Raw genomic sequence first — 11729 nt, 5'->3', positions numbered from 1 at the left:
GCCATCTAGTCATGGTCCCTGCCTGGCCCAGGCCTGAGAAAATTCTTGGGCTCCGCTGTCCTGGGTGCTGTGAAAAGCTTCCAGTTGTCCTTCATGGAAATTAACAAAATCTTGATTATTTTTTAAAATTTTATCATTGCTTTTTGTTGTTACAAAACTGCAAGGAGAATCCATTTTTGGCTGATCCTTATCCACCCAAACCCAGATCCAAAATCTGAATCTAGAGCTAATTAGGGTCCACAGAGTGTATGCACAGGAAAGCTTATACTCCGAATTAAACTTGGTTGGTCTTCAAAGTGCCCAGTGGACTCCACACCTGTATTCCATCTAGTCAATTTTTTGCATGGAGCCAAAGGCAATTAAAAACAAACATAGATACAAGTAGCAATAATTTCCCTTCCTGTATCATACTTACACTCTAAAATATGTTAAACCGGTCCTTCAGAAAAATGACTATCCTGGTTTGAATTTGCCTAATCAACAGAGTTGTCCAGAGTAACCACTACACAAAGGACTTGGACGGTTTGCTGACATTTTGGACCTCCTCTGGCTATTTATGCTGCTCCATCCCCTTTTTACAGCATTGTTGTTGCCATTTATTCAATTTATTTTTAAAATAATTTTTAAAAAGAATTTTAGAATATTTTTAAAAGTAATTTTTCTATGATCCCATGATGCTTGTTGTTTCACTTCATTCATTATTTTTAATCCAAGTTATCTACATCGTTTCTGTTCTGTTTTATGAGAACCACCCTGAGCCTTGGGGGAGGGCGGTATACAAATAAATTAATAAACAAAATAAAATTATATTCCGCCTTGACTCCGCTGACTCAAGGCGGAGTTGCAGAAGGCAACTGCCTTCCGGAAACCACTTTTCCAACGACTCATCACCGAAAGTAAAGCGAGAAACACTTTTGAAAGTCTACATCTGGATCGGGTAGGCTGCAGATGCGGCGACCCTCCCAGCTCAGTTCCCAGGAATCCGGATTCTAGAGGGCGACCCCGCCTTTCCAGGAAACCGGTTCCCAGGCCGCTATCGCGGAGGCGCTGCGACGCCAGCTCTCCTCCAAACCGGATTCCGACCCGGAGGTCTGGGCAGCGCGCTGCTGGGAGTGCGGCCTCTCTCCGTTCACACGGCGCCTTCCTCGTCACGTGCAGCGGCCCTTCGCGAGCCCTTCCTCGGAGAAGGCTGGCCGGCGCCGCCTCCTGCTGCGGGCGCCTTCCGCTGGCTGCGCGGCTGCGTTTAAGTAAGTCCGGGGGCGGAACGGGGGAAGGCTGCCTGTTGCAAGCCGAAATTGGCTGCTTTTTATTGCTGATCTACAGATCTGTTTCGTTTTTGGGAGCCCCACGCTGCAGCGGACGCTGGCCATAGGGCAAACGCTGCCTTGGCCACAAGGTTGCCAGCTTTGGGTTGGGAAATACCTGGAGACTTTGGGGTTGCAGCGGGGAGGGATTTCAGTGGGGTACAATGCCGCCGATTCAGTCCCACCCCCCTCCAAAGCAGCCATTTCCCCCCCGGGTTACTGTTCTCTTTAGTCTGGGGGTGAGCTGTAATTCTGGGGGATCCCCAAGTCACACCTGCAGGCTGGCTTCCCTGACTGGATGTCTGGTGCACGGATCATTATGTGGAGATCGAGATAGGGTTGCCGACACACACACCTCCACTTGCAGGGTTGCCCTGTCCAACCTGGGGAAGTCCTGGAGATTTGGGGGTGGGGGCACCTTCAGTGAAAGGGGAACTGGTTGGCCACTGTGTAAGAGAGAATGTTGGACTAAGTCGATCACTGGTCTGATCCAGCAGGGATCATAGAATCATAGAATCATAGAGTTGGAAGGGACCTCCTGGGTCATCTACTCCAACCCCCTGCACTATGCAGGACACTCACATCCCAATTGCTCATCTACTGTAACCTGCCACCACCTTGAACCTTCACAGAATCAGCCTCTTCATCAGATGGCTAACCAGCCTCTGTTTAAAAATTTCCGAAGATGGAGAACCCACCACCTCCCGAGGAAGCCTGTGCCACTGAGAAACCGATTTAAATGTCAGGAACTTCTTCCTGATGTTTAGGCAGAGTTTCTTTTGGATTAATTTAATCCCATTCATTCTGGTCTGTCCCTCCTGGGTTCTTCTGATGTTCTTCTGAAGATATTTTCTATTTTCCTCACAGGGATATAACGGAAAGTGATGAAATGGCATATCAAAACACAAAACTCATCAATCCATTTGAGGTTGAGCTAAGATTTTTTTAATAAGTGGATGCTGGGTTCAAAATACCAAACGTGGCTAATGTTAGCTGCAACAGTTTTGATGAGCACAGAAAGGCTTGTGATTCGCCAGCGGGCTGTGTAGGGTGTCTCCAGACAATCAGAGACTGAATTCTCAAGGGGGCATCATAGGCGCCATAGGTTGTCCTAACCTAAACAATTTAGTGCAGGAGATGGAGTGTGCCTAACCAAGTCTACTTATGAGAAAGTACTATGTTATTCAGTGGGGCTTACTCCTGGGAAAATATTATTTGGAATATGACTGTCGTCATCAAGCCAGACGATGCTGTATCAGCAAGTTTTTGAATATTAAAAATTATGATTAGGTATGTCATTTATGTTCCAGGATGGCGGTGGACTGGATTGGCTATAGCTATGCAATTTTAGTGGCCTCTGGTGGCATAATAGGCTATGCCAAAGCAGGTATAGTACCAATGAATCCTTCCCCTCTCTCTCTCTCTCTCTCTCTCTCTCTCTCTCTCTCTCTCTCTCTCTCTCAATGAAGTCTACTATCTGGAATGGAAACTTTTCTTGTAAAAAAGAAAATATCTTTCCATTGATGTGTATGGATACAAGCGGCCGTTTTTTTAGTTCTTCTTATAAGATGCCGATTCACTGTTGTGAGGAATGGACTGTCTTCCGTAGCAAGATCTGCTTTAACGTGATAAGCTTACAGCTCCTATCAAGTCTTGCAGGCTGACGATAGCCGTTACACCCTTCTTTTTTCCGGCAACATCAAAACCTTTATTGGCATATGTATGAAAGATACGATAATAGGGGAACAATATGCTAAAGATCCTGCTTCATTATAAACAAAGTCAACAAGAGCGAATATCGTATTTTAGGATGAGAGAGGGTACACTTTCGTTCACGACACCTCATTACCAGTTGTAAAAAGTTTGCAACTGATTAAATTCAGACAGGATGCTGGGAGGTCAGAAGAAAGTACCATAAACTCATCCAGTTGCAGTTCTCTTTTACAAAGCAGTAGGTTTAGGAATTTAGCTCTGTACAACGGGGGGGTGGGGGGTGGAATGCAATTGATTCTATGCAGCATTATCCACAAGGACAAAGCGTAGCTAAGAATTTAAATCCTGTTGTCCACTGTGAATAATGTTGCTTTCTTTATATATATATATATATATGCTGCTTTTCATTACCCCAAGAAGTCCCCAAAGCGGCTTACAAACCCCTTGCCCTTCCTCTCCCCGCAGTATACACCCTATGAGGTAGGTGGAGCTGAGAGAGCTCAGAGAACTGTTCTGTGAGAACAGCTCTAAGAGAACTGTCTAATCAGGGTCACCCAGCTGGCTACATGTAGAGTAGTATGGAATCAAACCTGGTTATCCAGATTCGAGCCTGCCACTCTTTAACCACTATACCACGCTGGCTCTCAATGGAGGTGACAGATCACAAATTATGTTCTCTGTGTAGAATGGACCAGGCACATATCGCTCAGAAAACCTGACTGGTAACTTGATGACTCCGCACATACAACCACAACCATGTTGTGGAAACGACTGCAGTGGTATAATTTTCAGTTGTCAGCACGCCCTGAGAGAACTATCTGTACCCTGTCACATATAAAATAAGAAGACTCCTGTAGCACCTTAAAGACTAACAAAATGTGTGGCAGGACATAAGCTTTCATGAGTCACTGCTCACAAACTGTGTTCGTTTATCAGGTGCTCCTTGACTTGCTCTTTTCTGCTGCTACAGACAGATTAACAAGGCTACCTATCCTGAACTACATACAAAATAATTTTCAGTCTACTAAAAATCCCTACAGATAAAGATCCATTTGCCTAGTAATATTTTTTTTTATGTTTGCGGAACAAAATAATAGCATTCTTCTCCCCCAGTGTTCCCCCCCTTCCTTTGTACAAATGAATAATTTAGTAAGAACAGTCTCCAAAGAACCAGCGTTAGCAGTGATGGAGATCGAAATAGCGCAAGGGTAGAAAAAACAACAACTCTAAAGCACATATTCTTCTCTGACCTTGCATGAAGAACTCCCGTTGACCTCCATGAAAAATCTGTACATAGATTTGCGATAATGTTTTTTTAGGTAGTCAGGGCTCTCATCGGATAATCTCAGAGCACTTTGGGAAGGGAAAATGCTGGCTGGGAATTTATCCTTTGAGAATAAATGTCGAGAACGATCTTGTTTGTTAGCGGAGGGGGTACACCCAAGAGGACAGTTCGGGGTTTATCGTGTCCTTCATCTGAACTTCTCTGTTTATCTGGACCTTGTTTATGATCAGAGTGAAAGCAGAACAAGGGGAAGGGAAGGAAACAGGATTTCAGGGCTCTAAAGACACAAGGAACTTGCTCCTTTGAATTCTAGCACTGGCATTTACAGGGCCTTTATTATGAAAAAGATGCATAATGTTACATCAGTTCAGTGGTCTAGCAGGAACATGGGAGCAGATGCCAAGATAGTCAGTATTCGTGACTTTTTAATAGTGCCCTTGAGGCTTCCAGGCCTATTAAGTTTGACCTGCAAGTGGAATAGGCAACAGTGACAATGGATAACTGAGTGCCCCCTTAAGCCTGCTTAATGAGACCATGGAAGGGTAACTGAGGGTGACAGTGGGTATAAACAGATAACAGGGACTTTGTACTAGGAAAGTGCTAAAGACTTGTTTTGAAAGACACCAAAGCAAACAGATAATTTTACCTGTCATTTGAATTGGGCATGGGGTCATCAATAAAAGGTCATAGACAGCAAGTATTCTACAGCAGGGGTAGTCAACCTGTGGTCCTCCAGATGTTCATGGACTACAGTTCTCATGAGCCCCTGCCAGCATTTGCCGGGGCTCATGGGAATTGTAGCCCATGAACATCTGGAGGACCACTGGTTGACTACCTCTGTTCTACAGGGCAGCTGAGAGAGCGAAATCTTAAAAAGTCACAGTTAAAGCTTTTCCTAGTCAAATGCTGTCTATCAATTCACTGTATCCAGTGTGTGTGTCTTCTGTTTAATGAAGGCAGTGTATTTTTTATTTATCCTAGGCAGTGTCCAATCTTTAGCTGCTGGACTTCTCTTTGGCGGGTTAGCTGGACTGGGTGCTTACCAACTCTCTCAAGACCCGAAGAAAATGTGGATATCCTTGAGTAAGTGGGCCTTGAAAATGTACATACATGAACCCCCAGAAGTGCTGCAATTAGGCCAAATATAGTTGGGAAGCATATCTGTGTTCACGCCCACCCGAGTCTGCTCCCCTCCCACCCCCTCCAGGCCCAACATTGGCCATTGGGGGGGGGGGCAGGTTGACAAGACCATACGGTCATATCACTCAATAAACAAATATATAAAAATTAATTCACTCATTCCGGAAACCTTTCCAGGGCCATCAAGAAACCCTGGTTGAGAAAGCCTGGTTTAAAGGATCAGTGTGTTGAACTTCCTCAAAGTGTGTTTTTGTCTATTACTTCCCTCTGAAGCAACAAAAGAATAAAAGGGTTTAGCTTCATTCATGGCAAATTTGATGTCAGGTTTCAAAGTGAATCATTTTTTTCTGCATCTGACAAAGTGTGCAGGCACACGAAAGCTTCTACGACGTTGAATGAAATTTTGTTGGTCTTAAAGGCGCTACTGGACTCAGTATTTTGTCAACCTAGCTTGTTCTGCCATATGGCTTTGTGTTGAAGGATGCAGTATAGCCAGTGGTGCCTACTGCCAAGTTAGTGTGGGTTGTTGTTGTTGTTAGTTGCGAAGTCATGTCTGACCCATTGCGACCCCATGGACAATGATCCTCCAGGCCTTCCTGTCCTCTACCATTCCCCGGAGTCCATTTAAGTTTGCACCGACTGCTTCAGTGACTCCATCCAGCCACCTTATTCTCTGTTGTCCCCTTCTTCTTTTTCCATCAATCGCTCCCAGCATTAGGCTCTTCTCCAGGGAGTCCTTCCTTCTCATGAGGTGGCCAAAGTATTTGATAGTGTGGGTAGGGTCAATTCATAAGTGGATTGACCTTAGAAAAACTTAAAGAAATGACTGCAGAAAGAGCTGCATGGCGGGCATTTGTTCATATAGTCACCTGAGTCAGAAATGACTTGACAGAGCCTGACAACAAAAACTAACAATGGCCATGCTCTGGCCCTGGTGCTATAGGCCTCCTTACAATTAGGATTTGCATACTTCTGTGGTCTTATTCAGGGTATAAGCTTCCATGTCCATACACATTTTGTTAGATAAATGCGTGCACACAAAAGCTTATATCTTGAATAAAACTTGAATAACACTGCTCAAACTTTGTTCTGCTGCTTCAGACCAACACAGCTACCCACTTGAATAGATAATCTTGATAGTAATCTTCACGGTAAGTTGGCACTCTCACAGATACACTCTTCCGATCATGCCGCCTTGGCTTTTGTCTTTCAATTAGTTGCATCTGGAACTTTAGCTGGCATCATGGGCATGCGGTTCTACAACTCAGGGAAATTCATGCCTGCAGGACTGATCGCTGGGGTCAGGTATTATGTTGCATGCTTCGTGCTTCTCTTATTTTTGATGCTTTGGTGAAGTCCCAGGCTCCACTTGCTTGGGAGTGAGTCAGACTTCTATGTCAACAGTTAACCATGCTGCTTTTTGACCATTGCATTTCAGTAATTTATCCAAATAACATTTTAGGGCAAGTGATTGCTAAATAGCTGGTGAATGTTGTTAAATAAGATCAGAGTTTGTTTGTTTGTTCGATTTATTCACCACCGCTCTCGGGCCAACCGGCTTGCGCCAATTTACAACAATAAAATAACACCATAAAACCCAATCCCCCAGCCGCCCACTCGACCCACCAATCACTAAAAACTCAATGGACACCCCTTTGACCCAGCACTTTAGGGCCAGTGCTCAGAGGAGGGGCCTTGTAGATCTCCCTTGCACATTGCTCTGTGCCAGGGTTGCCTCCCAAGATGGGCTGCTCTCCTCCTAACCTCCCTCTGCTGCCTCTCTGCCTGTCAACTAGATTCTACTGCATGGAATCTTATATTTCTCCCTGCCTTCTTTCAGTCCTCAGCCTCTCAACTGCCCAGTAAAACAAGCCCTGTGGAACAGTTATATTTGTATTCTGGCAAGCAACTTCTTTAAACACACTGTGGACAGTCATTAGGACTGGCAAAGGCATGGGTTGTTTTGCACTGCCAAAGTATGAGGCACAGAAGATCCCTGATGGACCCTTAACTGACTAGTAAGGATTGTCTCTAGCCAGTTTGTCAGTGGGTGAGGAAATAGAGAGCTGCACTTGTTACTAGGTATGAAAAAACAAGGCCCATGGTGCAAAATAGGTAAAAATATTCTATTACTAATTTTTAAAAAGACTTCCTTCTGTGTTTCACCTAAAAAAAGCTGCTTCGGGGTAATCTGTGCGATACAATACAGGAGTAACAATACTGAATTTTCACAAATATGGTTAAAGTACAGACAAGAAATATTATATGAAAAATTAAAACTCCAGTTGTTTTAAAATATACAAAACTGCTCGAGCTTATTCCGGCCTTGAGATTGTATGTAGGATAACTCATAAAAATGCCCAGGGAATTTAAAACAACAATAATTGAGTAATAAAATATTTTTACCTGTTTTACACCATTGGCCATGGCCTTGTTTTCTTATTTACTATGTGAGGGGAATGAACCATGGGCTCATGGGTCTCTCCCATCCTGGCTGGTCGCCCACAGACCAAACCATAATTTGTCATGTTGCCTGGTATTCCTGTCAAGCCAAATTGCTGTTTTGTCCAATTTCTATATTGTACCCACGAGAGCAAGGAGGTGAGAGGAAGTGTGTGAAGCGAAGGACTTCTTGACTTTTTCCTGTCACATACAAAGTTAGGTTAGTTTATGACACAGGATTGTAGTAATTATGTAGGGAGTGGCTTTATAGTTTTCTTGTTAAGTCCATAAACTGACATCATTTTTCTTTAAAGCTTGCTGATGGTTGGGAGGCTTGGACTGAAGATGTACGAAAAGCCACACGAAGGATAAGTGGACATCCCGTGAGACTCAACATGCAGACCAAAAAACGTTATGGGCCAGGCTGAATGTACTGTGCCAGGGAGAGAAAGAATGAAAGCACACACCAATCATTTAATGGTCTAATTAAAAAAAAATAACACATAGTGGGGGAAATCGATATTCTTTCTGTATTCTAGAAGCATCAGCTGTTTAGGGTATAGAAATTATTCTAGTAACTCATTTTGCTACCTTTGGATTTCCTGCCTCCCCCCATTCCTCTTCCCTGGTTTAAAAACAGTATCTTGGATCCACAAGAACATTTCCATTGATAGGATCCCCATCCACAGAGTACAACATTTTAACTTCTCCCTTTGGACTTTCGGATTGGACAAGCAAGTCAGTCATGCTTTGGAGATGGAAATCATTCCAGTCATGAAAATGCTGCAGCTGATGCTCCCATTATGCACGACTGGAAAGGCAGAGGCGAGCCGTTTGCTTCATTAGAAAAAGAACCTAAACTTGAGCCCACAAAGAAGCTGTGTGTGAATGGAGTCCCTCCTGGTTTCATGTGTTCTGTTATCAACAGGGCAGTGGGAGATAAGATCCCTATCTGGATTTCCAGACCACGTTCAGCTCCCGTGCCTTATTTAAGGCTGCCAACAGACTGGAGGAAAAATAACCTGTCCCCTTAATAGAGGCTCAATGGGATGTTATTTAACTTAGGTAATGCTTTTCATCTCCATGCTGTGAAGAGCTTCATCAGACACATATTTCACCAAACTGTTGACAACCCTAGTACTTATATGGGAAGGACTTTCTAACCCACATGCCTATGCAGATTTACTGTGGAGACATAGTGCAGCAAATGCACGGAGGAGTAGGTTTATAAAGGCAGAAGAGGTACAGAGATGTCCATCTGGTCTCCTGGATGACGTCTCAGCAAAAGCCCCAGCGGTTCTTATGTATGAACATAATAGGAGCCTTCATCAGGGAATCTGTTTCCACAGATGGTGAGAATGTGTTTTCCCTTAAAATACACAGATATAATTATGGCTCTGTCTATTACGTGAAAGTCCAAACCATTTTGATTAGCTTAGTACAGTCTTGTGTTCTTTCCAAAGTAATGTTTTTTTTAACTAATGTATAATATAAGATATTCTAACCCAGTCTTTGATCATGTATCCATATCATTTTTTTAAGCGATAGAATGGGGAAAATATGGAGATCCATTCATATATTTTGTTCCTTGCAGCATTAAAACCAAACCAGGGTACACCAAATGTCTGCTGTGGTTAATTCAAAGAGAATGCAGCGGTACATAGTGTGGCAAAGCCAGGATTCAACATTTGTAGAAGTTCTATGGGATGTGCCACTGTGGCACATCCCATAGAAAGCACTTCATGGCCTCTGTCTGCCTCTCCACCATGACAGCTTCACTCTTCTCAGCAGAGCCTACATGGCATTCTCTGTTAGGGAATGGTCTGCCTAGTCGGTTTGGGAAATATTTCTCAAACTGCAAAATTGAATTATACAGGAGGGCTTTCTTACCCAGGTAATAAGGCAATAGTATAATGCAGCTTTCTTCAGCCTTTTGATTCTGGGGGTACCGCTGAAATCTTTTTCAGGCTTCAAGATCTAGGAAGTGATGTCAGTTGACCATGCCTGCCTGCCACACACACGCCTCCAGAAGCGAAGGAGAATCAACCAGCAAAAGTTTAAAGGGCCAGGGCCCCTCCCCTTCCTACTCCCTCCAGGCCAATCATTGGCCACTTGAGGAGGGGGTGGGCCAACCTGCTCAAATAAGGGTAGATTTAAAACAAATTGAAACTGATGTTTTTCCTTTTGACTTGGAGGCAGAAATAGCAGGCACAGGGTGGGAGGGCTGTCCCCAGCTGCCGTTTTGAAAACCATGTTGCAGTACCATTGAGGGTCCCTTGCGGTGCTATATAGTACTATGTTTGAGAAACAGCTATGATAGGATGGTTCAGAAAGATGAATTAAAGGAAAAAAAGACTATGAACTAATGTATAGTACAGGCTATTTGTTTCAGTATGTATTATCCTGTGTAATTTCCACATTGTTCAACAGGTCAATTTTTATGCTTCATTTCAACTTTCTCATGGATGTCTCCTTGGTTTCAGACTGCAATTCTAATCCTATTACATTGCTAATCCTGTTGCCATCCTGTTGACTGTATGGATTTAACACTCTGTAATTCACCTTTCATCTCTGTTATAAATAACGTGTATCAAATAACTTCCTGGGGGGAATGCCCTGCCCCTTTAAATAAAGGCTTAATAGGGTGTTATCTAGCAGGTGATGTTTACCTCCATGCTTCAAAAAGCTTCAGCTTCTCATTAAGCCTGTGCTAAAGGAATTGACAGGACATTTTCCTCTGGACCCTAGTTTTATAGACCATTTATATGCACTGGAGGTTTCATGCTGGGCTGCAGGCTGGAGGTTTAGTCATGGCTGGTTGCCCCACCTCTTCCTGCACCCACACAGGGGAGCATTTGGCCCCATGCACCTCATCCACTCCCGATTTGTACTGCTGCACGGGAGCTGGGGCAATGAAGTTCCCAGTGCGTAAATGGTCATAGAGAAGCAGTCAATCTAAGGCTGGGGAGACACTGATGCAAAACTGAGATAGGCTTAAGCTGACAAAAGTCCTCACCCCATCTCTTAGATCAGGGATCAGCAAAGTGTGGCTCTCCAGATGTCCATGGATATCTAGAGAGCCACACTTTGGCCACCCCTGCCTTAGATGGATCTGTTGCACTGCCACTTCTTGTGGCCCTTTGAGAGGCAACATGGGATAGTAGTTAGAGACTAAGCATTTGGAGACCCAGATCTAACCCTTCATCTTCCCCTGGGATGTGCTATGAAAATCTGAGCTCCCTACTATGCTGCTAGTATTTTCATAGGAAGTGGGGAGAGAGAAATAATCTTTTGTCCTTTAAAGTACTAACATTAGAACAAAGTGCAGTTTTCAGGTTGTGGAACAAGTACAAGGGTTAAGCTCCCTTTCCTGAACAGCCCCAAAGCAAACTGAGGCTGCAGGCTTAACCTACTTCTTAGAATGGTTGTAAGGGTAAAAAATACTCCACCCTGAGATCCTTGACAGAAAAACAAGTATTGTGACAGTTCAAAGGTCTGTAGCAGCCAATGTGGGTCTGAAATGTTTCCTAATGGCATCTTATAAACTAGGCCATCCTCAGTTGCACCTGGAAAGTAATGTGAGAATTGTAGCACACATTCCCTTGAATATTTATTTTAATTATACATAATTTCTATAGAATCAGGTTGCCAAACAACCTGTCAAATATATATCCTGCCCCTTTAGCAGAGGCTTAATGTGTGGAAATGGGCAGCTGAAGTTTTTAATGGCATGGAGGGTGCAAGACATTTTTTCTCCAAGCAGCTGGGAAAACTAGTGGAGCAGAGCATTATGGGAACAAAGACAAAGGTTTGGAATTCTGAGCAGCATTCAAATACTAACCAGG

The 11729-nt window shown here is 43.7% G+C and overlaps 1 protein-coding gene across 3 annotated transcripts; it reads left to right on the top strand.

The window, feature by feature from the left end:
• The first annotated feature begins 949 nt into the window (after nt 1-949).
• Nucleotides 950-9506, top strand: LOC143845132 (transmembrane protein 14C-like). 3 transcript variants are annotated; one of them, XM_077353238.1, is made up of 5 exons: nt 950-1247; nt 2595-2691; nt 5284-5385; nt 6660-6747; nt 8199-9506. In XM_077353238.1, the coding sequence occupies exons 2-5, from the start codon at nt 2616-2618 to the stop codon at nt 8254-8256; spliced, it is 324 nt and encodes a 107-aa protein (XP_077209353.1). In that variant the 5' UTR covers nt 950-1247; nt 2595-2615; the 3' UTR covers nt 8257-9506. The 3 variants fall into 3 exon arrangements, with proteins under 3 accessions (XP_077209353.1, XP_077209351.1, XP_077209352.1); XM_077353236.1 differs by having other exon boundaries at nt 958-1247; nt 2615-2691; XM_077353237.1 differs by lacking the exon at nt 950-1247 and adding an exon at nt 1290-1396 and having other exon boundaries at nt 2615-2691.
• The last annotated feature ends 2223 nt before the right edge of the window (nt 9507-11729 follow it).

This window comes from Paroedura picta, chromosome 9, assembly GCF_049243985.1.
Source record: "Paroedura picta isolate Pp20150507F chromosome 9, Ppicta_v3.0, whole genome shotgun sequence".
Classification (NCBI taxonomy): Eukaryota; Metazoa; Chordata; class Lepidosauria; order Squamata; family Gekkonidae; genus Paroedura; species Paroedura picta.
This window is presented reverse-complemented; position numbering and strand designations above follow the sequence as displayed.